The sequence below is a fragment of a genome, unplaced genomic scaffold (assembly GCF_019419815.1).
Source record: "Pyrus x bretschneideri cultivar Hongxiangsu unplaced genomic scaffold, Pyrus_bretschneideri_v1 Contig7, whole genome shotgun sequence".
NCBI classification, from domain to species: domain Eukaryota; kingdom Viridiplantae; phylum Streptophyta; class Magnoliopsida; order Rosales; family Rosaceae; genus Pyrus; species Pyrus x bretschneideri.
The window spans coordinates 1,423,627-1,448,221 of NW_025999809.1; the positions used below are offsets into that span (position 1 = coordinate 1,423,627).

Consider the following 24,595-nt stretch of genomic DNA (forward strand, 5'->3'; position numbering starts at 1 on the left):
TGGTAGATGCTCAGATACGAACTCACTTCAGATACACCATAACGAATCAATCTTGCATTTTTTTTTTAATTTCTCATACAAAATAAAACAATATAAATATACTCCTAATCTGTTTTCTCCTTCCGTTTCTACCATCGGAACTTAAACCAATGGTATCGAATGAGTACACATTGTACTTCCAGTATGAGTCTTAGTGGTACCGAAAAGGTTGCTGCACATTTCCTTGTTAATCATCTCTATACGTTCCAGAAATTTAGAAGACCGACACCGCTATTCTTCTTCCACTTCCTCTGCTTGCTATATACTGTTCGTGTCTCTTCTAGGATGACAGAAAAAATAGAACCAGGAAGAGCTCCTAAAAATAAGTGCACAAGACAAAATGGATCCAATTGACCCCTCAGCCAGCTTTTGATGTTCTTGCTACCGGGGGTAGGACCACTGAATCAAGATTTGCAGGGTAAGGAGTCCACAAGCCTAAGCCTCCCCTACTCTCTACCAAACCATTTTTCGCACTGGCTTGGTCCCAATCTTTACCCTTATTTGAAATAGATCCATTCCCCTTGAGCTGATTCCAACTTGTTACCCACTCTATACGAGAAGAATGCTCCCTTATGTGTGGATGCAACACAAACAGGGAATTGTACTCACAATTCGGAAACATAAAGAACTTAAACAACCCCCCTAACCGGTACACAACATAACCAAAACTCAGTTGGTCTCTTGGTGTGAAGAGGTGGACTTCATTGAACCACAAGCAGCTAAATAAATTACTCATCGCAGTATGTTCCCGTACGATAATGGCACCCTCTGGTACATCTGCATACAATAGTTTCCATCAATATTTTTAACAAATAGTGTTGTACCAATATATATGTCGATAATATTAGGCATTAACTTTGTTGGCATGTGCCTGTAACTTGAAGCAGAGGAGAAACAAATAAACAGAACTAACAAATTACAGAACTCAAAAAATCTATGGTGTTCCTTCTTACCACTAACGGTTTTCTTGGTTGGATCCCATGACTCCAAACCCTCATAACGATAAATTTTCATGTGTAGATCAATAAGAGGTCGAGCATATCGCTTCCTCCGCTTGTTTGCATCAGCCTCCTCGTATATACTGTGGTGGTGCTTGTGCTGAGAAATGGCAAATGTATGCTTCCCACGCCATAAATATCTGCACATCAAATTTAGTTTCCTTGATTATAGCTATATGTGCACAAACAAACGTGTAGAATGAGAAAGATAAAAGTCGATTTATTACCTTTCTAAAATTTGCAATGGATCAACCATGAGCTCCATTTTACCATCGATCCAAATGCTGTACTGGGCATTAGGGAACAAGCGGTGGGTTAATATCTTGGGGACCTTCCCGTTCCTTCTTGGCTCATCGTAAGGCGGATGCTTCAACAAAACAAGACGCCAGATACCAACCCATTTTCCCCCATCATTATCCTCTCTGACTGTCACATTTCCCTTGATAAATTCAAGAGATGTTTCATCAACCACCATGAGAAAGCAGAAGAGCTTCTTAGAACGAGGACTTAAATTTGAAGGTTGATGGGGTACATCATAACCATCAAAAATGCCTGATGCAACCACAAACCTACATTTTTTGGCATATTTGATGTCTGCAGGAGCCATTTCAGCACCACTGTTTCGAATAAAACCACAGTGCAACTGCAGGATATAAACATTAACCAACTCACAATGGAGAATGGAAAAAGTAACACCCCTTAAACAGACAGAATAAGAACAGTTCTATACATAGGAAAGGGAAACACAACATTAAGCGGACAATGTTCTCCATATCCACCACCATTATTTTCAATTATTTTAACATACTCTAAACATGTTGTAAACCATAGTTTATTTATAAGAAGGTGCTAAGGAAGTCGGGCCCCATTACTCCTTTACTTCTGATACGAAAACAAATAATTAAAGAACATGCTTTGACTGAAGATAACAGAGTATTGATGTTTGCCCTTACCTTCATGTCAGATTTTAGTCTAAAACTCTCATCTCTCTGTGCCCAATTTTGATGTCCTCCGAATAGTGGGGACGACTGAGTTCCGTCAGGCAAAATCTCATCATCTAAAACGTAGGTTAAGTTTTTGACAATTTCATTGGGAGTTCTTCCTTTTGGAATTTTTATCTTATCAGGATCACTGACAACAGGAATCGGACAGCCTATTTGAGATGAAAACAAAACAACATTATTAAATAAAACTAAATAAGTTATCGATAATTCAATGAAAATATATTTTAGTGTTCTTACGGTGTTGCAATTGTCCTTTTGGTACAAACCCAAGGGAGTCTAACATGGAGAAGACCTTGCTCTCTTTGTTACACATAGCTGCAATTCAAGTGGATCAAACTACTAAGAACATGTATCTGTTTACCTCAAATTAAATAACAGACACCTTATTTACCAAGCATGCGCTAACAATATTATAAAATTGTATTTAGTACCTATTGCAAGTTGTACTAATAAATATTGACAAGAATTCCATACTACATCAGGAACTATTTGATACTCACAAGTTGACAACTACGACCCCTCATACTGCAGGAAAGTTTAAACCAACAATAACGATACTTTCAGCATTTGTTCGTGTATTTCAAGCCAGACCTTTACAGGCTTACTAAAATATGTTATCCCTGACTCACAAAATTAAGTTTTAATTAAAAAAATCATACTAAAAATGTTTTATCACCTATGGTAGGCAAAGAATACCTAAAATCCACTGTTCGGTATCGATAAGATGTATATGAATACCAAAAACAGTAAATTTAAACACAGGACTTTTCATTTTTTGGAACAAGATGCACCAATCAACTAGCCTACTTCAAAAATGGGGCATCAGGGCTGAGCCAAACAGCAACAAAAAACATGTAAGGCTCTGTAGTTATAAAGCATGAACTCAAACAAAGAACCCAAGGAACTTCATGCATAGTTCCATAACAAAAATTACGATACCTGAGAAGAAAGAGATAGAAGACTGGCAGGACCAAACATGAAATAATGACGCGAGGAGAATTAGTAGCATCCACAAAATGCCACCTACAAGAACCAATCGAATAAAGCCCTTCTTCCAAACAATCTTCATGGGATAATCCTGCGTCACCCTTCCCAGAGGGAATCCCTCTTCAACATCTGCACCACCAAACAACTTATTCACATTTTTCGTGCCAAACAAAATATCTATTTCATCGATACGAAAATCAATGCTACACCAAAAACCCACATCAATATCTTTAGCCTCAATATTTAACATGATACAATTCACAATGAGGCGACAATAGGCTTGGATTACCTTTACTATGCTGGTTTAAATTACTCCTTTCGCCTCTACGATGTGTGCGAAAAGAAACAGACCGCGGACTCTCTTTATCCATAATCAACCACTACAACTTCTCATAACTGCAGCACAATGCATACATTACTACGTTTTATATCCAAAGTAACAACCACAATCAAACACTATCTTCCCAGAAACCCTCAAAACACGAATTAAGATTAACAAACATATTGCAAATAAATTGGTGAACACAAATCGAATCCAAGCGAATTCCAGATCTGGGGTACTCACGAAATTGATCAAGTTTATCGGCTGCAATTCAAGTTTGGTTTGTGAAAAACTGAAAAACGAAATATTGGGTTGTGAAAACTGACTTACAAATTGAGGATGGTGTGGTTGGAGCCTCTCTGCAGTAAAAGAAGCTTCAGGATTTGTAAAAATAAGAAAGAACCGCAATTTGGGTGGTAAATATAAACTTACTCAAACTTTACAGAATCTAAAGGTTAACAAATTACAAGGGATTGGAGCCAAAAGCTTGAAACTTCACAACCCAGATCAAATCTCAGCCGCAGATGCCACCTGAGCGTGAAAGCAAGCTCCTTTTTCTGGTTTTACCGTAAAGAAAGCTCCTTTTTTTCTTCTGGGTATCCTAATCAGGAAAGAGCCGAAATTTAAAAACTCACTTGGATTGAATTCATCCAGAAAAGTGACACTGTTTCGGACCAGGAAATTTATGTTTATTAAGGAATTTACAGAAATAGAAAAAACTCTTTTTTTCTTTCTTTTTCTTTTTTTATAATTTGTGAATTTTCTTATTTGGTTAATCTAAAATAGTATATGCTCACATATAAAGTGTGAAATTTTTCCTTTGGTTGTTAAAATTGAAGGAGAGAGGAAGAGAGTGAGAGAGAACTAGGAACTGAAGAGAGAGGGAGAGAGGTTTTTTTTTTTTTTTTTTAATTAGAGATGATAAACTTACATGTATGTGAGCTTTAAAAAAAAAGCAAAATTTTGTTTATTGAAATTATGTTACTATCCTTACCTTTTTTTATTTTGTGGTAGAAGACAAAAATATCTTTTCATTCTCTTTTAGTTGACAAATAAGGTTTCATTAATGTAATTTTAAATAATAATGAACTTTGAAAACGAAATTTCTTATTTTTAAACTTTGACTAATAAAAATTTAGAAATGATACATATTTACATAGAATATAAATTGGACGTCCCAAATTTCAAGTTTTTTTTTCTATACAAAAATTCTAAACTTCTAGATTTATGAATCCAAACAAGAAAATTGGTCCAGTCAATTTATAAATTTTGATTTTTGTCAAATTTCTTGTTTATTTTTTTCATCCAAACATGGTGTGAGTAGGAGAGGAGAGTAAAATTTTAACTGCACCTAGCAAAATGGCTCAGTACACCAAAAAAAAAAATTTAACCAATTGTATTATAACATTTTATGTATCGACTTGTGTTCCAACACAATGAAAATTTTCTCCTTTACTTGAAGGTGGTTTTTTGAGTAATTAGTTGATTTGGCCTTTTATGAAACTTAGGATTCCATGCACATCTAAGATTAAAAGCAAGAATATAAACCAAAACAACCTCAAACTACGTCGATGACACTCTTTAAGAGCACTTTAACCATTTTTGTTATTATTCACACTGAAAAAGTTTTGGTCTTTGTGCAACTCCACCCATTTTACCATAGGCAATAGCGAAAATTGTAGCAATGACCTCTTAATTTCAACCCAATTGAAGCAATGGTCTCTCAACTAAAAATTCATGACTACTGATCCCTTCACTCATCAAAATGTGCAACTATGGTCTTTTTCATCAACTCCGTCAAAATGAGTGATGGTGAAATGACCATTTCTACAACTGGGTTAAAATTGAGGGATTATTGCTACAATTTTTGTCATTTGATTTTTCATATTTGCCCCTTGATTCAGTCTCACATGCGTAACACATGACTCATTTTGATGAAAGTTCTAACGGAGTTGAAACAAATGACCATAACTGCACGTCTTGATGAGTTAAGAGACCAATTGTCATGGATTTTTAGTTGATGAATCATTGCTCCAATTGAGTTAAAGTTGAGGAACCATATATTTTTTAATTTTTTAATGCCTTGTTGGTCTTATTCTCCACGCACCTAAGATTTTCAAAGAGATCTTAACTACTCTTGGCCTGTCATGTGTCATTGTCCAATAAAATCTCTACTCAAATTCTCGATAAAATTTTCAAACATTCACGTCAGGCCATATGTTCTTATTTGATTTTTTAATTTCATTAGATGTTTCCACAAAAACCCTCTAACCCACCCCATCTACTCACACCAGTCACCTATATCCTCTTTTTTCATCTCAATCCACAGATTTTAAAAAAGAGAGATCAATCACCAATTTTATAACATGATGAGGTTGCTAGAGATCCAAGAGTGACAAAATGAAGAACGAAGAAGAAAACGTGCTCAACGTGGAAGGCATATTAGGCCTAGAATTACAAGGTTGCTTTTCATTTAGAAGAGGAACACATACCCTTTTGAAACGCTTGTGCCTCCTTTTCCATTCTAAACAGTAGTTAGAGGCATTTCTTGGTCCAAACAAACTCTTAATGAAAGCACCAATTTGTTTGTGCAAATTTTCGTAGAGATTGAATTGACAAGAAACCTGCAAGACAAAATCAAAGAGACAAATGAAGTTATGACTAACACCGATATAGTGTTTGCCAAAGCACCACTGATACCTAAGTTAGGAGAGAATTCTAAGTTTGTATAACTGTGGCTAGAAAGAAATTCACTGAAACAAGAATGAGGCTTGGCTATTTATAGGCTCACAAGGAGTAGACCCTGGCATTTAGGTTTGTTGAACCTTGGAGTAGAGTGATATCTTTTCTGCAACATCGATGTGGGAGCATTTTGCAAGGTCGTTGCAAATGATGCTCCCCAACACAAACGTCTCAAGTATAGTTTAGTGGTTTTCGTTAAGCGCAAAAACTAATAGGCAGACTGATTGTATATCAAGGACTACCGTGTTAAGGCCATTTGGCGGCAAGATGGGCTTCAAGGCCTGATGATTGTGGAATTCTTGGGTGCTCTGCGAAATAGAGGTTTGTAAGCCCATTAAGGTATAACTAACACTTGTCTGGTCCGTTGAGGGCATAACGTGTTTAGGGTTGAATCCCCGACAAACCCCTAATGAGAAGATTAGTTCCGCACCAATGAAAATCAATGCTAATCGAGTCTTAAATTTGTTTATTTTTCTTTTACTTCTTTTTATAAACTTAGAACTTTAAATCATTTGAGAGAAATAATTTTTAAGATTCCATTTGCCATCGTATTATTGGACTTGTAAACCCCATATGTGTACCATGTCAGTATACCTAATGGAATCTTAACATAACAACAAATTAATTTCCGAGGAACAATTTCAAGGACGTCAATGATGGATCTTGAAATTGAGAAACCAAAATGAGAATTTAGGTCAATTTCAAAAATCATTGATGATAAAAATTGTTTTTATTTTGTGAGAATTCCATACTAATGACACTTGGATGCTCTACACAATTTCACCCCAAGGTAAAAAACCAAACTTAATAAAATAGTCATTCTCGGTTAAATTTAGTTTAGTCCTATCATTTTTATTTGGTTTGAGTATGTCTCATCATCACTTCAATTCAAGCCTCAAACTCGACCATTGTATGCAAATCCATCAATAAACTCAAAGAGAAAACGATAATTAAAAGTGTTGGTGAAGGGTGTGAGACTATAAAGTTCGTAAGAAAGATTGAGAGTTGAGACGTGTTAGATACGAGAAAAGAAAATAGTTTTATATTTGAAAAGTATATTAGAAGATGCAAAATGTCTTAAAATCACTTTTTTTTTTGGGCGAAAAAGCTCTACAATCACAAATATAAATTATTCATATCCACCGAAAGATAGAAAATTATATACTGCATCTCTCTAATAAAGACGTCGTATAACCCGTCAATTTTCAACTTTCTAGTGGCAAAGCCAAGAACCGGACGAATCAAAATCCCAAATCGATCCGGTTCATTACATAATTCATGGCTCAAATTCATTCCGTCACGCCTTACACAGATACACTCTTGATGGGCGGCTCAGATTAAAAGCAAGAACTTCACACGTTCATTACGCACTCACGAGTCACGACACGCGCAATTGAACTGAGAGGGAAAAGGCAAATTAGGGTTTGGATTTTCTAGCTGAAAGTAAAATTGGGGATTTCAACAATTGAAGGCAAGAGGTTGGAGGAGAGCGATCCGATTTCCAATTCGAAACTGCGTTCGGTAAAGGTAAAGTTCTGAACTAAGTGTTTGAAAGAAATTGCTGCTTCTGAAATTTTCTGTACATTTTCTGTGGTTTTTCATGCCGTCGCTTTTACTTGTTTGACCTCGATTTTTGATCCAATTGCCTTGTGCTGGAAACTGTTCTTCTAGTTCCTTATATATAATATATTAGGGTTTAGTGCAAAAACCCCAATTCCGTCGGTGTAAATTTTTCTAATTTATTTTTTATTTTTATGAATTATAATGACAAATTTACTGATTGCTGTCTTTTCTTACCCTAACAGAATACTGTGATTTTAGGGTTTAGATATGGATGTCGACGTTGATCACTATAAGGTTCTTGGTTTACCTTCCAGCGAGGAAGGCTCCAAGCTTACAGAGAATGATATTAAAAAGGCATATCGAGCGAAGGCTTTGGTGTTGCACCCTGACAAGAGGCCCGATGATCCTGATGCCCCGGCCAACTTCCAGAGTCTCATGTCATCCTATGAGATACTCAAGATGAGAAGGCCAGGAAACTGTTTGATGATTTACTCAGAGTTAAGAGAGACCAGCAGCGCCGCCATTTGGAACGCGATTCCAAGCGACAAAGGATGGTCTCTGATCTTGAAGCAAGAGAACGATCTGCCTTTGCTTTAGATGCGGCTGCCAGAGATAGAGCAGAAGAGGAGAGAATCTCTAGGAAGCTTAAAGAAGAGATTGAGAGAATACGTAAGGAGCATGCAAAGAAAGGGGCGGCAACTGATTCTGCTCCCAAGAAAGAGACTGTTGGAGTTGGCAACGGAAATGTGGGTGGTGCAAAGATGGGGTTGGATGAGGAGAAGATGCTTAAAGTTTCGTGGGAAAATGTTGGTGAAGGCTATACGGCAGAAGAGGTTGAGAGGTTTGTTCTCGGTGTTCGGTGAGGTTGAAGATATTGTCATCAGGGGCAAGAAGAAGAAAGGTTCGGCTCTTGTTGTGATGGACGACTAAAGATGCAGCTGTGAGTATGCTACGATTTTTTTATTTGTCCTTTTTAATTTGAATGTTTATTTTCTTAATGCGCTAGTTACTTATGATGGGTTTACTATTTGTAGGTTGCTGCAACAGGAACTCTGTTAGGTGATCTTTCTAATCCATTGCTGGTTATACCTCTTAAATCAGTTTCAGTGACTGATGCTCCACCAGTTCAGAGGCCTGAGGAACCTGATCGACTTAACCATTTGGTTGGGGCTGGATATCAATCGTTTGAAGATTCTGTTTTGCAGAAACTCAAAAAGGTTTGACTCGGGTCAACTTTTCTTTATACCTAATCTAAAGATTGCTATTATCATGATGAGACTTAATAAAATGTCACTTGCCATGTTAATGTGACATTAAGAACGTGCATCCAAAAGCTTGGATATAACCTCTTTTCTTTACTTGTCGAAAAGAAAAGTTACCTCTCTTATCTTTTGATTGTACTGTCACTGCTGTTGTATTTTTGTTATTAGATGTTTTTGTTATATAATTTTGCATCTATCAATTTGAAGCAGAATATATGTGAATTAACTGGATCATTCACGGGCTGTTATACTGCATGTAGTTGTAGTGTTAAAAGGACAATAAAGTTGCAGATGCTCACTTCTCTGACAGCGGTTTTATATTTGATTTATTATTTCTAAATCGTGACCTGCACTTTCTATTACATCAGTTCTCAGTCTTTGTGTCTTGTTTCTCTAATGTAGGCTGGGCAGAAGCAAAAATAGTATTCATAAGCATGAAAGTGTGATGATCCCAAAAGCACTACAAGGTTCATGATCTTGCAAATGGTAAGAACCACCTATAATTTCCATTAACTCATATATCTTCTAGTTTGAGCCCGGTTTCTATTTTCGTTACTTTATTCTCCGAAAATAAGTTATGCTTTCCAAATACATTTTTTAAGGTGCATGACAAGCAATTTCTAATCATATATATATAGGAGCAATATACTTTTGCCTACGGATCCACGTACCACGTGGCAAGGGAAAGCTTATCATTCCCCCTATGATTGGAGCAAAGGTTGCTCAAGGCATTTGAAACCGGTTGTTTGGGCCTGCATTTCTCTTAACCAAAATCTATTTGTGAAAACTTTCAAATAGGGAACTCTTACATGTCTACAGGCTAATATACTATAATTCTTGGATTTGCGGGGAAGTCGTGGGGAGTCCTCAAGTCTCAAGATTGTGCAAGAGAAGTGTATTAACTGGTGTGCTGCCGTTGTAATAAATCACATTAGTTACTGAGAGCTTGGGACTAGCGTTGAAGTTTGTGCTTGTATACTAACATTCTACATTCTCAAGGTTAGGACGGAATTATTTCTGTCGCCATTGTGAATTGGGTGTGGGGTTAATAATCGGAGATATGACCTTTTGACTCACTTCAACAGAGTTTGAGGTTTCATGTTGTGCCATTTCACAAATCATTGTACACTTTGTATTGTATCAATTCATGGTTCACTTTGGTTTCCATTTGTTTCACTGTTTTTCATTTATATTCAACACTATGAGATTTGCATTCAGAACCTCCTCAAATAACGTGAAGATTAAGTGTCGTTAGACCAAATGATTGGCAGTTGTACTTTTCACTGTTAATCCTCCGCCACTATATATTCCTTGTTCGTTAAGCAGAGTTGAATGCTTTATATTTTGTGGGAAAAGTCATTGCTTAATACGATTACATTTATGTCCTGATGATTGAAGGACAGGTGTCTGAGAGTTGGTGGTGCTTGGCATGTAACTATGTGGATTCTACTCTCTTTAGGTTTAACACCTCCACAAAAACATTGGAACTTCATTCATTCATAATTGTTGCAAAATCAAAAAGTCATATTAGAGAATTACGATAATTTAAAAAGCATGATTCTGAAAATTCTAACCCTTCTCAAGGAAAAAGATTTGGACCTTTCTATTTTCTTATTATGTTTATCAAAACGATAGTGATATGTGGGAGGACAAATAGAACTCAAAAACTCTGCTGTAAGGGTCAATGCTCTTAATCAGTTGAATTACGAGCTCTTTACTCGTTTTTTCATGCATCTTTAACTACGGAATCATTGATTGTGCTTATTGTCGCAAATTGTAATTTTACGGGAGGAGCACAAGTAGTATTACTACTAGGCCTAAGTGGACTGGATTTGGTACTACTATTCTGATAGAATGTTTTTCTCTTAAAAGTAAGCATTTGACATTGTGTTTCTCAAGCAAGCTAGCATATAACTCCTTTCAAGAGATTTCTTTCAAACACGTTGTCATGGAAGCGAACCATTTACCAGCTTTTCGAGCGAAGATGTTTGACGACTCACGATAATTTTTTTTTTACAAAGGATGAAATAATTTACACTAAATTTTGATAAATTATGGGAGGGAGATTCAAACACAAGACCTCGAGTGCATGAGTGGTGGTCTTAAATTACTGAGTTACTTACAAGCCACTTGTGAAGACTCAAGAATTAGATGGTATATTTTCTTCAAGAATAATTCACAAGTGAAAAAATGCATTGAGATGTGAGCAATCACAGCTTGCTATTTAATTTAAATTTTCTCGGAACAAGATGAGTAATAAAAATATAATTTTTACGCACTATTTTTAACTTTTTACATACTTATTTTTATTTATAACCATTAAATTAAACAAATTAAACGAAAACAATAAAATGTGTGCAAGTGAAAAGTTAAAAACGACGTAGAAAAGAACGTTTCTTCATAAGAAAGGAAGAAAACAGGGAACTCAAAAGAAAATGATTAAATAATTATATGATAATTTAATGTATTATTACTTGAACAGAGATCATCGTCCTTTGCCTCGCCTCCGCCCACCAAAACCCCTCCAAGCTGTCCTAAAATCCCATTTTCTTCTTCTCTCTGCTCAAACCCCCAGAGCCTGCGTGCGCTTCGAAATTCCAGGTTGCAGAAAACCAAAGCCTTCTCTCTTTATTTAAATGGCGGCGACCGCCCCGTGGCATCCCAAGGAAGAAGGATTCGCGGCGATCTGCGGGCTGCTGGAGCAGCAGATTTCGCATTCGGCTTCCTCCGCTGACAAGTCTCAGATTTGGCAGCAGCTCCAACACTACTCTCAGTTCCCCGATTTCAATAACTACCTTGCGTTCATTCTCACACGTGCGGATGTATGCTCCCCCTCCCTCCACTTCCCCGCAATTATGTATTCATTTCCAATTTGAATCAGTAGGGTTTGTGTTAGTATGTTTTCAATTTTAATTTGGTTTGATTTGATTTGGATGGATATTGTGTCTGATTGGATTGCATACTTAGAAATCGATAGTCGTTTTTCGAGATTATCGGGGAATTGCGGGTTTTGGTCAGATGGAAGTTATGGGTGCTGAACATTAGGGTTAGAATGTTTGCTTCGCAATTCGGATTGTTCTGATTGCATTTGGTTTCTGTTCTCTTGGTTTCGACAGTGGTTTTAAGCTGGCAAGACCAGAAAAGTCTTGGAAACTTCAGATGTTTGTCCACAAATCCTTGTTTATGTAGAAACTGTTTGCTGTGATCAAATAGTCAGATAGTTTACAATCCTGTTGCGTGGTAACATGTGTTGTGAAGAAAATGTGATTTCATGTTTATGGTTGTTGGTTAACATAGCAAGACAGTTTTCAGTTTCTATGTGCTGACGGAACTTTAAATTTGGTAAATTATGGACAGGGTAAATCAGTGGAGGTTAGACAGGCGGCGGGATTGCTTTTGAAGAATAATCTTAAAAATGCTTATACTTCCATGGCTCCTGCATACCAGCAATATATAAAATTGGAATTATTGCCTTGCTTAGGAGTAGCAGACCGACACATCAGGTCTACAGTTGGGACCATAATAAGCGTTGTTGTTCAGCTAGGGGGAATTTTGGGGTGGCCTGAACTATTGCAAGCTCTTGTAAGTTGTTTAGACAGTAATGACCTAAATCACATGGAAGGTGCTATGGACACATTATCCAAGGTAAACGCGATGATTACATTCATTTCCCATGCATATTTCCCCACAGTTCCTTTATTGTGGAGATACATTAGTGTTTTTTTCTCATTGTTCTGCTGTGATCAACTATACCTATGGGTTCATGATTGATCAAGAATTTTGGGTGAAGGATAAGCAAATGTTTTCCAGCTAGTTGCTTGTATGCATATCTTGATACATTTGTAGCTTTCTGTTTGAGGAAAAAAAGATTCTGCCAGGTGCAGCTTTTTGTTTGTCAATTGGCCTTTCTTGCAAGAAGTGCTATTAACTTAAACAAAGTCATGCAGTAATTTAAGTGCTGTAATGCTATTATCTTTTCCCTATAAAGAGGTTCTATTATCTTGAATCATCTCATGCTGGGAGAATAGGTTTCAATAGGACCCTGCTCTAAGTCTACAAAGGGCTAATTGTTTCTGGTATGAAAGAGTATCCTTTCTTATTGTCAGTGGTTTGAAAAGACTCTGTGCTCTAGCTTTTGTGTGCATCAAACCCTCTGTTTTTTATCTTCACCCCTTATCAGATTAAATTCAATGAAGTTCTTTATAGAGACCATTTATGTTATTTTGGTATCACCTTCTGATAGCGTCTAACAAGAACGGATATTGTAACAACTATAGTAGCTCCTAACTGCAGCTCTTAATAGTGATGGCACAATCAGAACCTATTTATGTTTATGACATCGATGTTGTGATGTATTACAGATATGTGAGGATATACCTCAAGTGCTTGATTCAGATGTACCTGGATTGCCTGAACGTCCCATCAACGTATTCCTTCCGAGATTACTTAAGGTAAAATTAAGATTGCTATATTGTGTTAGAACTTTGTGGTTTTTATTCCTTATAAATGAATTTTCTAGCATTTGACCGCATACCACTGAAAGGTTTGGTCGCAAAGGACTTTAAAGTTAATACTTTCTGCCTCCCCTCCCACTTTCTCACTGAACTTATATTATAGATGAACTTTTACTGATAATCTTTTTTTTTTCTTTTGGTCTGGTTGGCTCAACCTGCCTTCCCTTTACACAGTTTTTCCAATCACCACATGCATCGCTTAGAAAGCTTTCCTTGGGTTCTGTAAATCAATACATTATGTTGTTGCCAGCTGTAAGTATATCTCAAATCTCTTGGTACCTTTTCAACCTTTTTCTGATGATTGGGGGTGGTAGAAGCTATGTGTTCTTTTTGATTTCAGGCTTTGCATGCATCCATGGATCAGTATCTTCAAGGTTTGTTTATCCTTGCTAATGACCCGTCTTCAGAAGTGAGGAAATTGGTGAGTGCATAAGCATCGATTTATCTTATTTGGGTTAATTCTGAAGCTAAAGGTACTGCATGGAAGTTGAATTAGCAGTTCCACATTTCAGATCAAAAAATTTTCCTTCAAAGTTAACTTCCATTTACGATTTAATTTGCTTGCTATTCAGTCTTACAATCAAATAACGCTACTATAATGGCTTTACAATGTTGCTTTCATAATTTGTCTTTGTTCTCATCTGCTTTCGTTTTCTCTGTTCAACAGGTTAGTGCAGCATTTGTGCAGCTAATTGAAGTACGTCCGGCATTCTTGGAGGTGACATATTGCTCTGTCATTATAGTCTTGCCCTAGTTTGTGTTATTTCCATTATGTCTGTGCTACATGCATATGTTGTGTATAATATGGAACAAAATTGTATTAATCCGGTATGCATTCTATCAGGCATCTTACTTTATACTTCTATCTGTAATATTTTGGGTTGGTGTATATGTATATACATGTGTGTGTGCATATATATGTGTGTGTAAATATGCACACAAACACATCACAACACATACACACATATATAACCTTACTTTTGATCTTTTTCTCATATTTCTCTGATCATGGTTTTCTTATTGTCATCCATTGTCCTTATCATACTTTGAAGTGACTCTTACCTGGTACTGCAGCCACATTTGAGGAATGTAATTGAATACATGCTGCAAGTCAACAACGACACTGAGGAAGAAGTCGCTCTTGAAGCCTGTGAATTTTGGTACTCTCTCTTAATTGAATATTTTCAGCATTAGCTTATGATTCATTGGTTTTCATAAATTGAGTGAAAAAGTTGGTTTGGTTACGAGGGTCAGTTCATTAGGTTTTGTTTAGTCTTGATGTACGTTTCATAGCCTTTTCACTTCTCTTATAATTCTACTTTCTATTTAGTCTTAATGTATGTGTCAGCCTTTTGCTGTCTCTAATATTCTGCTCCCAAGAAATAAGAGTTACTTTTAGAATTGACAACATTTCGATCATTTGCATGACATTGATGTCATTACCATACCAATATACACTAGGTTTCAAGCATCAACTTAGTAATTAGTATCTATTCATTCACACACCAAGTTATATGCCTCTATACTCCCTCTATCTAAGCTTCTTCCGCATAACTTGCTAATTGTTAATATCAATACTAGGCTGAGGTAGTGGTGAGAAATAGTATGGGTGGTGGAGAATCGAATGTGGTGGGCTATTGTGGTTGGTGAGCTAAGGAGGTAGTTTTTTGACAAGGAACAAGAGTGACGTTTGATGTTTGTAAAAATACCACATTTCAGATCGGAGATGAAATTCCATGAGTGATGATGAGTGATGATGGAAGAGCATGATATGACTACCTTATATGTAAAATAGCGTTTTTTGGATTCCATAGCTTTATCTGTTTCTCGTTTTTCGTGAATCCTGGAGATACTTTTCTTGCTTATATATTGTTATTATTACTTGAAAGATCTCTTCTTGTGGTTGGCATGTACTCAACCTATGTTATTGTATATTATTTTCATTTGACATTCAGTGGTTTGACACAGGTCTGCATATTGTGAAGCTCAGTTACCGTCTGAGAACTTAAGAGAGTTTTTGCCACGCCTAATTCCGGTAGAGCTAATAGTTTGTTGAACTTTATCAAATTTTGATAAACCATACTTACTATGGAGTCTTTGGAATGATTTTTTAACACACCTGGTACAACTTCTGCAGATTTTGTTATCAAACATGGTTTATTCTGATGATGATGAGTCCCTTGCTGATGCTGAGGTTATTTCTGGGTTAATTTATGTTTTTGGGTGATTTTGGATTGGCATTTGTTGTAGTTTGATATTTATTTGGCAATACTTCATTGTTGCAGGAAGATGGATCTGTCCCAGACCGTGATCAGGTTCATACAGACGTATTTTGATTGTTTTATGATTTTTTTGTATCTTAAGTTGCACCCTTGATTTATGGAGCTGATATTTGCACTGCAGGATATCAAACCTCGGTTTCATTCGTCACGCCTTCATGGATCTGAGAACGGGGAAGATGATGTAATTTTACACACCAGTATTTGCTGTTTCTTATTAAAATTGTTTGTTAGATTACTTGGACTCCATTAAATAGTACTCAAAATTTTCTACTTGATGTTGGGTTTAAGTATGAGGGCAGCATGTAGAAAATCTTTTAAATGACATGATTTTGGATAATGACAGGATGATAATATTGTTGGTATATGGAATTTACGCAAATGCAGTGCAGCAGCTCTCGATATCCTGTCAAATGTGTTTGGCGATGAGATTCTCCCAACGCTGATGCCCTTTGTTCAGGTTAGTGATTTGTTTGGCGTTAAAGTAAAATAATTACTTGTGAAGATTTTATTCTATTTTTCCTATAAAAAGAATTTTATTTTTTCAACCTCCCATTTTTTTCTTAAAGAATTGGATGATTTAGAAAATAACTTGGATGGTTCTCTTCATTAGAGGATTACACAAATCTTTAAATTGGAAAGTTACTCAGTTCCCCTCCGAAAAATGCAGGTTCCAGTAATCTTTTGGTTTTCTTAGCTCATACATGCATGTTCATGTTTATTTTTCTCCGTAATCTCTTCGTGAAGTAATTTGAAAATTATGCTTCAAGTTTCTGTTATGTGAAATGCACTGGCAGGACTTGTGTTGTATTTGGGCAGGTGATGATTAAGTAAGTTGAAGAAGATATTCAAATAGATTGCCAACTTGCAACAAGAATGAATTGTAGTTGTACAGCTTCTCTATTGCTGTATGGGTTGGCCTTGCCTTATAATATTGGAAAATAGACATGTATAGAATAGGGCTATCTGGACCTGCTTTTCATCAAATGGAAATGAAGTAGATTTAGTTAGTTAGTAGAATCTTACGATTGGATAAAGGTCAATATAATAGTAAGATTAATTGCCTTGTAAGGTTTTGAACAAGGGGTAGCTAAAATTGTTCTCACTTTTCTAATGAATACTACTGTTTAAATACATGTTGTAACATCTCAAACATTTGCAGGCCAAGTTGGCCACCAGTGATGATGAAACCTGGAAAGGAAGGGAAGCTGCTGTTTTGGCTCTTGGCGCCATAGCTGAAGGTTGCATCAGTGGTCTTTATCCTCATTTGAATGAGGTAATATCATCTGGCCTGATTTTTTTTCCTTATTTAGAAGAGAATTAAATGTTTATTACCATAAGCTTCAATCAACACGAGAATTTCACTTATAAATACACCCAATAAAAACAAAAGTTTTATTTAAAGATTTGAAGCGGATTGTCCTATTCTTTTGTCATTGCTTTTGAGATTTTCTTCATTTGTGTGCTTGCTGTCCATTGGCTTCCTTTTACCACTTTTCCTGGAGAAGATTAGTTTCAAGTCACACCTGCTTATCTGTTTTCCATGCTTAAAGCATTTTAAAATTTCAAAAGAGTTGTCATCTTTATTTTTTATATATGTAGATGTAGATCAATGCTCTCTTTCTAGATATGCCTACTATATTGCATTCTCGGTGCCGCACTGAATTTGGACTACATTTTTAAATAATAATCTCCCCTATCAATTGTTCAGGTTGACAATTTGAAAACTGTCTAGTATGAGAAAACATTTCCACAAATATGCAAGCTGTACGTTTACCCAAATAAGAAGAAACTAAAGCTGTATGTTCTATTATATTGCTCTGTGTACACGTTCTTGATTACTGAACTGCTCAAGTGCAAATTGATTTCCATTGCAGATTGTTGCATTTTTAATCCCCCTTTTAGACGATAAGTTTCCACTTATAAGGAGTATTTCTTGTTGGACACTTTCTCGTTTCAGCAAGTTCATTGTTCAGGTATGTAAATATACCTATGCTTTAACTTTCTTGTTCTGGTATATCACTCAGTTTTGCTATTTCTAGTAATTTGAAAAAGGAAATCTGGAGAGCACATGTTTTCCTTTGCAGATTTTCATGCATTGAAATTTATTCCACTAATTCGTACTTGAATTTTTTATGTTTAAAATTCTCTCTTTTTCTGAATATATATCAGTTTTTTAAAAAAACTAGTTTTAAGACTAACCTAGGCGGTTATGGGGCGGGGCTATGAAGAAAACGACTTTGCCCAGTGGGAATGGGCTATAGACTAGCCCAAATGCATAGGCTATCGCCTTAGGTGCCTAGGTGACCTGGGCATCAAAATTTCTTTTTTTTAAAAACAGCCCAAACGCAAAACAATGCCGTTTTGGGCAGGTTTTCTATTTTTTTCATTATTTTTATTATAAAATTCATGCTAATTTTATGTTTCTAACTTAGTTTCTATTAGTTTACTATGATTTTATGACGTGAATTCAAGAAGTAGTAATAAAGGTCAAATATTTGATTGCTTGGCATTGATTGCTTGATGGTTTTACAAAGTCTATATATATATATCTATATAGACTTTGTAAAACCATCAAGCAATCAATGCCAAGCAATCAAATATTTGACCTTTACTACTACTTCTTGAATTCACATCATAAAATCATAGTAAACTAATATTTGGCTTATATATATATATAGTGTATTAAAATAATTTTAGGTACCGTGAAACTATCGCCTTGAGGCTTTCGCCTAGGTGAGGGTATCCATGAAACGCCTTGGCTTTGCCTTTGCCTTTTGAAACATTGATATTTATGAATCATATGGTTTTTGCTTAATTATAGATATTGTACTTGCAATTTGGCATTTACCCATTTTTTCCTGTCTCAGAGTGCTGGACATCAAAAAGGTTATGAGCAATTTGACAAAGTTCTTGTGGGTCTATTAAGAAGAATACTAGATAATAACAAGCGGGTGCAAGAGGCCGCATGCTCTGCTTTTGCAACTCTAGAAGAGGTTCTTATATAAATGTAGTCCAGTTCTTCCAATAATGTTGTTTAGCTATTACTTATCTGGTTTTAAGTAATGATTATTTATAACCTGCAGGAGGCAGCAGAAGAGTTGGCACCGCGTTTGGAAATGATTTTACAACACCTTATGTGTGCTTTTGGGAAATATCAGGTTTCTTCCTGACCTGTACCATAGAGTTTCTACAATTTGGATGTTTAGAGATTAAACACTGATTTTTCCCATTCTTTAGTTGATTATATATAACATTTCCATATTGTCATTCAGAGGAGGAACCTCAGAATTGTATACGATGCTATTGGAACTCTAGCAGATGCTGTTGGTGGAGAGTTGAATCAGGTATTTTTGAATGATGAGTTATTAAGTTTATCAAATGCGAATGATTGTGCCAATTGACCGTAGTATTGCTTTGCAGCCCACTTATCTTGAAATTCTGATGCCACCATTAATTGCAAAGTGGCAACAACTTTCAAATTCAGATAAGGATCTGTTTCCATTGCTAGAGTGCTTTACTTCTATATCACAGGTACATATCGTTGTTTCTCAGTTGTCTTTTGATTGTTTGCTTTTTTTATTCCGTTCTTTCTTTAGGTGTAATTTAACCCACTACATGTGTATATATGTAAGGCACAATGAAAGAAAAGTAATTTGTATTACTCTTTATTAGTGGTTACTGATTAGTAGATGGAATCACGAAGTTTGGATAGAGAATATGATTAGGGACGACTTGTTTAAAATGTCATTGCCATGAATAATAACTTTTTAGGAACATTATCTGCCTGGGAAGTAACTGAAGTGCATTTTATTGTTACTCTTGTTATTGTCTTTTGTACATGTGACATGTAAGTCCAATAGATATTAATTTTTCTCATTTTAATAATGAGTACTCTATGAGCTAACAGCCTGAAGTAACATTGATTTGAAAAATAATATTAAGTGTTATATCTAGTGGGTACAAAGCTTGATTTGTTTACTTATTTACAGGCATTGGGTGCCGGGTTCTCTCAGTTTGCTGAACCTGTATTTCAGAGATGCATAAGCATCATCCAGTCCCAACAACTTGCAAAGGTTCATTCCTGATCTTTTGATTGTACGTGAATTACGTGATAAGAATGAGCCTTTCACTAATTAAATATCTGGCTGTTTTCTTATGTAGATAACTTCTGTTTCTTTTACTAGGCTGACAATATATCTGTTTAGTTCTACCATGTGCTTTCTACAAGTGACTTCTAGGCCATCTAAGTATTGTCATCCATCTTAATGTGTTCCTTTCCTAGTTTGAAAAAGATGGCTATGTGGAATGTCTCATATATTGTAGGGTTACATATACACACCATAATACGATGTTCTATTAAAAATTTTATCTTGACTGCCTCTTAATGTTTTCAAAGGGGGGAGTAATAGCGTTCTTGCTTTCAAGTCATAGCTTAATTTGTATCTCTTGAAATTGGAGAAATCAACATTCCTAAACAGCTCGTCATGCATATGTGACATCAAAAGGCATAATATTTATCCTGTGATTCATAACTTTATTTGAGCATTCAGAGAAATCAATTTATACACGATTACCTCAATATGTCTGTCTGGAAACTGTGGAAGCCCCAAATGTTCCCAAGTCTCACTACATTCTGTATGCGCCACCTTTGGTATCTCTATTTTAAGTGGTTTTTTATTTTCTTTTCCTTTAGGTGGTGGTAGGAAACATAAACTTTTAAAAATGAGAAAGGCTCGAAGCAAAACCTTTATCAAACCCTAGTAAGTATCAGGTTATGCTAACTCAAAACACTTGCTACACTAAAGGTCCTTAGATAGATGTCTTTGATGCTTGTAAATGTCTCACTATTTTTTAAAGTTTGTATGTAGTCCCTCAGGTGCCTTTAATATATTTCTACACGAAATGCTTGATTCATGAAAAATATGTACATTGGTGGTTCAGCTTGCAAGTTCACATGAGAAAATGTTTTGGACTTCTTTTGCAGGTCAATCCTGTACCCTCCGGGGTCCTGTATGATAAAGAATTTATTGTTTGCTCTCTTGATCTGCTTTCTGGACTTGCGGAAGGTCTTGGCAGTGGGATAGAGAGTTTGGTATTCTTCTTTCTCCAAGTTTCTTTATCAAGAATAAATATGGGATAATGGTATTTTTCATTATTAAGGTTCTCTGCCTGAATTCTTTCTTTTCAGAATTTTATATATTCGGTTCCTAGAAAGGAATTTGCCGAATGTATTCCCAGGGTTTGTGCATCGACCTCTCTATAGTGTTTCAAAACTAGTGCAGCATCTCCTTTGAAAATTACATGGATCCACTCTTATTCAATAGTCCATATTGCTTCCCCTTTTAATGTTTTAGCCTGTTCCATTGTTCAATTACAATATAGCTTGCATATAGAAATGGATTTTCATGTTTTCTCATTTGCTCTGCTCCAGGTTTCACAAAGCAATTTGAGGGACCTGCTTTTGCAATGTTGCACGGATGAGGCTTCAGATGTCCGACAGAGTGGATTTGCACTACTTGGGGATCTTGCAAGAGTAAGTTGAGAATATATCTACCCAATGATTTTTAATTTCTTCAGGTTGGGTTTCTGCCGCATCGGTGTGCATAATTTGAGAACTTAGGTCTAGTAACTTCCCCAAGGAGGAAACTACTAAATAATGTAAGGCTGCAAGGCTACTGTAGTGGAAGATACGAATAGCTGTTAATTTATCTGTGAATGTATTTTTTAATGCCTAACCATGCTGTCTATGATTTGAGTAGGTATGCCCAGTTCATTTGCAACCTCGTTTGCCAGAATTTCTTGATATCGCAGCCAAGCAACTGGTATATAAAAATTATCCGATGATTATTACTATTGCTCATGGTAGTCATGACTCATGATTAATTGATATATTGTGGTACAGAATACTCCTAAGCTGCAAGAAACTGTTTCAGTTGCAAACAATGCATGTTGGGCCATTGGAGAGTTAGCAGTTAAGGTAAACATTTCCATTCATACTGGAGTATTCCCAATACCACATTAAAATCTGGTTGTATGGTCATGCCATGATGTTGGGTAGATATTAGATTTAGATTGTAAAGCTTCAGCTGAGATTTTTTGCAATTTAATGACTTGAAAATTTGTGGTTGATTGCACTCTTTTTAGATGATCATTATAAGTGCATAATGTTATCTCATCTATGGGAGGTCATGGCGTCTGCCATCATATTCCCATGCTTTGGTAAACTGGCACAGAACTTTTTCAGCTTTGTGTATATATCTACTTTAGACAAGCAGAGAGAGCTCTACGTAATAGTGCTGTATGTTAACTCACGCTGGTAGTTAATTTTTCTAGATGTAATGATAGACGGTGGGGATTTTATTAAATTCTGTATTCTTTTCTAAATATAAGCAAGCTGATTCTGTGCACAAACACCATGGTTTGAAGTTCTTAGCAAACTTTTGTTATCAACACACACACACATACACATGCATTTGTCTGTTCGTATAGTCGGGTTGGTTTCTTATGTTTCTTTGAATTTCAGGTTCGTCAAGAAATTTCTCCAATTGTTATGACAGTTATTTCTTGCTTAGTTCAAATCCTTCAGCACGCAGAGGTGATTTCTTTTCCATTATAATTGCAATATGTACCATGGAGGATGTGCCATCTTATAATTGAATCTCTTGATGCTGAGCAGGAGCTGAACAAGTCACTAATTGAAAACAGTGCTATCACCCTTGGGAGGATTGCGTGGGTCTGTCCAGAGCTTGTGGCTCCCCATATGGAGCATTTCATGCAACGATGGTGCATTGCTTTGTCAATGTAAGTTCTATATATCTACATCTGGCATATTAATCACAGCACTCAAGTAGCGCAGCACCAGTTGTAGTAATACAGTATTATAAGTAATGTGTATTGTCCAGTTTGACGATTGGGCAATGGACAATATACTTTCTCATATTGAAGTTAAGAGACAAGATGAATGCTTGAGAAACTATATTGTCCACTTTTCTTTGAAAATGTGGCAGTGACTCAAGTATTATGTCATAACAATGGTCTGCTTCTGACATGCAAAAGTGTTTGTAACAGGATACGTGATGATATAGAAAAGGAGGATGCCTTCCGAGGTCTTTGTGCTTTGGTATGCATCTGCTTTTCTCGATTTTTCTTTTCCATGTATGCGCCACATGAATTTCTATTTACACTTTAGCTTGGATTTCGTTAATTTTTCAGGTTAGAACCAATCCATCCGGAGCATTGAATTCACTCATTTATCTTTGCAATGCTATTGCAAGTTGGCATGTAAGAATCTTACTATTCTCATCTTAGATGTATAAGTGTTTGTGTTTTTGCACAAGCTCAAAGTTGTGATTTGTTATGTTGTATAGGAAATAAAGAGCGAGGAGCTTCATAATGAAGTTCACCAGGTGTTGCATGGTTATAAGCAGGTTAGTGTTGCTTTTTGAGATTATGAAATTGAATTGTTATTTACTTATTTTTTATTTTTCGTGGAAATTTAATAAACACAAACAATATGAAACCTCGCCAAAAATATTTTAGTTTCATAGTGGGAGTGAAAATTTTCATTTTGAGATAGATGATGCAGAATAAGCCCAACACATTTTGATTATTTGTTTCAAATATATAATCCATCAGATGCTTGTGAATGGCGGAGCATGGGACCAGTGTATGTCTGCCTGGAGCCACCAGTGAGGGAAAAGCTTTCAAAAATATACCAAGTGTAGTACTGTACGCATAGCTGATGTATTGTACCGCCTGGCTCTCTCCTCTTATCAGATCTCACAAGAGCTCTGTATTGCGTCCAAACTGTTGATTTTGTGCATCACCATTGCATTGTGGTCAGGATTTTTACAAGCCAGGTCCAAATTTTCAGTCCCATAATTTTTGGGAAAGTTTTGTTGTTGACTCAAATGAAAGCTTGAAGTTAGCCTGGAATTGGTCTGTACAGCGCATGGCTGGACAAATGAATCTGCATAGGCTTCGGACAATATGGTGTACAGTGCTGAAGGTGTGTTTGTTCTTGTTGTCTTGTATTTAAAGAGAGGCAAGAAGTATCTTGTTCCCGTCTTGGATCAATAGATTTTACGTGTTAGATTTAGAGTTTTGCACAATTCTGGAGGTTAGGGTTTGTGTCGGTGATTCCCGCAGATTTGGTACCGCCCGCGGGGGGTAGGCGGCTACCATTTAGCTATTAGAATTTTGCATTAAAGTTTTCCATTGTTTCGTATATTGTTCAGAAAGCTGTAAACTTTATATTTGAGGACGGAACGCAGTTTATTCTTGCTGTGTTAAGCAGCTGTGATATTTGAAACGGCCGAACGCTAAAATGTTCTGTAACAGGTTTGCCTTGCGAATTGATTTGAGTGTGTTATTTGTTTCATCTAAATTTTACGTCTTGTAATAGCAGCAAGGTTTTTGGATGGAGATTCCTCGTTTGAGTTGCAAGGTAAAATGCATCGACTGGCAAGAGTCTAGGTTATGGTTTTTATGCAAATTTTGGCGAAGCGCATACTAGAACTCGTGTGGAAATTGCTTTTATAACACTGTCTATGGTCACAATTTCAGGGTCAGGTAAAGCACTGTCTTGAGAAGCACCTTTTGGATCATGAAAGAGATCTATTTCACAACTTCAAAACATCTAGGTCAAAAACACTTTAATTTGTAATAAAAATTCAACTTGTTTCTAATGAAAGCACCTATGGCGTAAGTGCTCATGAAAGCATTGGAAGCAAGGAACAAGCAATTTAGGTTGGACCTGTTTGGAAGTGCCATATCTAAACTAAAAGCATTAAAAGTGTTTTTGACGATGTTTAGTCAAGAAATTTAAGACGAACGTGGATTACAAAAGCACTTTATCATTAAGGACTTCATAAAGTCTTTTG

The 24,595-nt window shown here is 36.1% G+C and overlaps 3 protein-coding genes across 7 annotated transcripts; 2 read left to right on the forward strand and 1 right to left on the reverse strand.

The window, feature by feature from the left end:
• Positions 1 to 32: 32 nt before the first annotated feature.
• LOC103932582 (probable hexosyltransferase MUCI70) lies at positions 33 to 4,011 on the reverse strand. Of its 5 annotated transcripts, none has more exons than XM_009342211.3 (9): positions 3,818 to 4,011; positions 3,681 to 3,709; positions 3,318 to 3,424; positions 2,981 to 3,157; positions 2,279 to 2,356; positions 1,991 to 2,190; positions 1,265 to 1,680; positions 993 to 1,177; positions 33 to 816 (listed from the first exon to the last, which is right to left on the reverse strand). In XM_009342211.3, the coding sequence occupies exons 3-9, from the start codon at positions 3,397 to 3,399 to the stop codon at positions 398 to 400; spliced, it is 1,557 nt and encodes a 518-aa protein (XP_009340486.2). In that variant the 5' UTR covers positions 3,400 to 3,424; positions 3,681 to 3,709; positions 3,818 to 4,011; the 3' UTR covers positions 33 to 397. The 5 variants fall into 5 exon arrangements, with proteins under 5 accessions (XP_009340486.2, XP_018499335.2, XP_048430126.1 ...); XM_018643819.2 differs by having other exon boundaries at positions 3,677 to 3,709; XM_048574169.1 differs by having other exon boundaries at positions 3,594 to 3,709.
• Positions 4,012 to 7,922: 3,911 nt separating this feature from the next.
• On the forward strand, positions 7,923 to 9,340 carry LOC103932584 (dnaJ homolog subfamily C member 17-like). Its single transcript, XM_048573821.1, is given in 6 exon segments — positions 7,923 to 8,109; positions 8,112 to 8,485; positions 8,487 to 8,576; positions 8,578 to 8,595; positions 8,690 to 8,872; positions 9,320 to 9,340. Coding segments are annotated over 6 exon segments (873 nt in total).
• A 2,048-nt stretch (positions 9,341 to 11,388) lies between these two features.
• Positions 11,389 to 24,093, forward strand: LOC103932585 (transportin-1-like). Its single transcript, XM_009342215.3, has 29 exons — positions 11,389 to 11,739; positions 12,275 to 12,562; positions 13,279 to 13,368; positions 13,606 to 13,683; positions 13,772 to 13,852; positions 14,099 to 14,149; positions 14,506 to 14,591; positions 15,400 to 15,466; positions 15,569 to 15,625; positions 15,717 to 15,746; positions 15,835 to 15,894; positions 16,057 to 16,170; positions 16,873 to 16,986; positions 17,588 to 17,686; positions 18,581 to 18,706; positions 18,797 to 18,871; positions 18,986 to 19,057; positions 19,134 to 19,244; positions 19,703 to 19,786; positions 20,698 to 20,805; positions 21,145 to 21,246; positions 21,473 to 21,535; positions 21,616 to 21,690; positions 22,237 to 22,308; positions 22,390 to 22,514; positions 22,782 to 22,833; positions 22,926 to 22,994; positions 23,081 to 23,140; positions 23,349 to 24,093. Exons 1-29 carry the CDS (start codon positions 11,554 to 11,556, stop codon positions 23,403 to 23,405), a joined length of 2,652 nt encoding a protein of 883 aa, XP_009340490.2. The 5' UTR covers positions 11,389 to 11,553; the 3' UTR covers positions 23,406 to 24,093.
• Positions 24,094 to 24,595: the final 502 nt, after the last annotated feature.

Bases quoted from the DNA above. Each gene is read 5' to 3' on its own strand.
- LOC103932582 (XM_009342212.3), bottom strand. From the start codon at position 3,399: ATGGATAAAGAGAGTCCGCGGTCTGTTTCTTTTCGCACACATCGTAGA. The intron at 1,681-1,990 runs GTAAGGGCAAAC...TATATCCTGCAG, and splicing joins GACTAAAATCTGACATGAAG to TTGCACTGTGGTTTTATTCG. The intron at 817-992 runs GTAAGAAGGAAC...TATTGTATGCAG, and splicing joins AACCAAGAAAACCGTTAGTG to ATGTACCAGAGGGTGCCATT.
- LOC103932585 (XM_009342215.3), top strand. From the start codon at position 11,554: ATGGCGGCGACCGCCCCGTGGCATCCCAAGGAAGAAGGATTCGCGGCG. The intron at 21,536-21,615 runs GTATATAAAAAT...ATTGTGGTACAG, and splicing joins ATATCGCAGCCAAGCAACTG to AATACTCCTAAGCTGCAAGA. The intron at 21,691-22,236 runs GTAAACATTTCC...TTTGAATTTCAG, and splicing joins TTGGAGAGTTAGCAGTTAAG to GTTCGTCAAGAAATTTCTCC.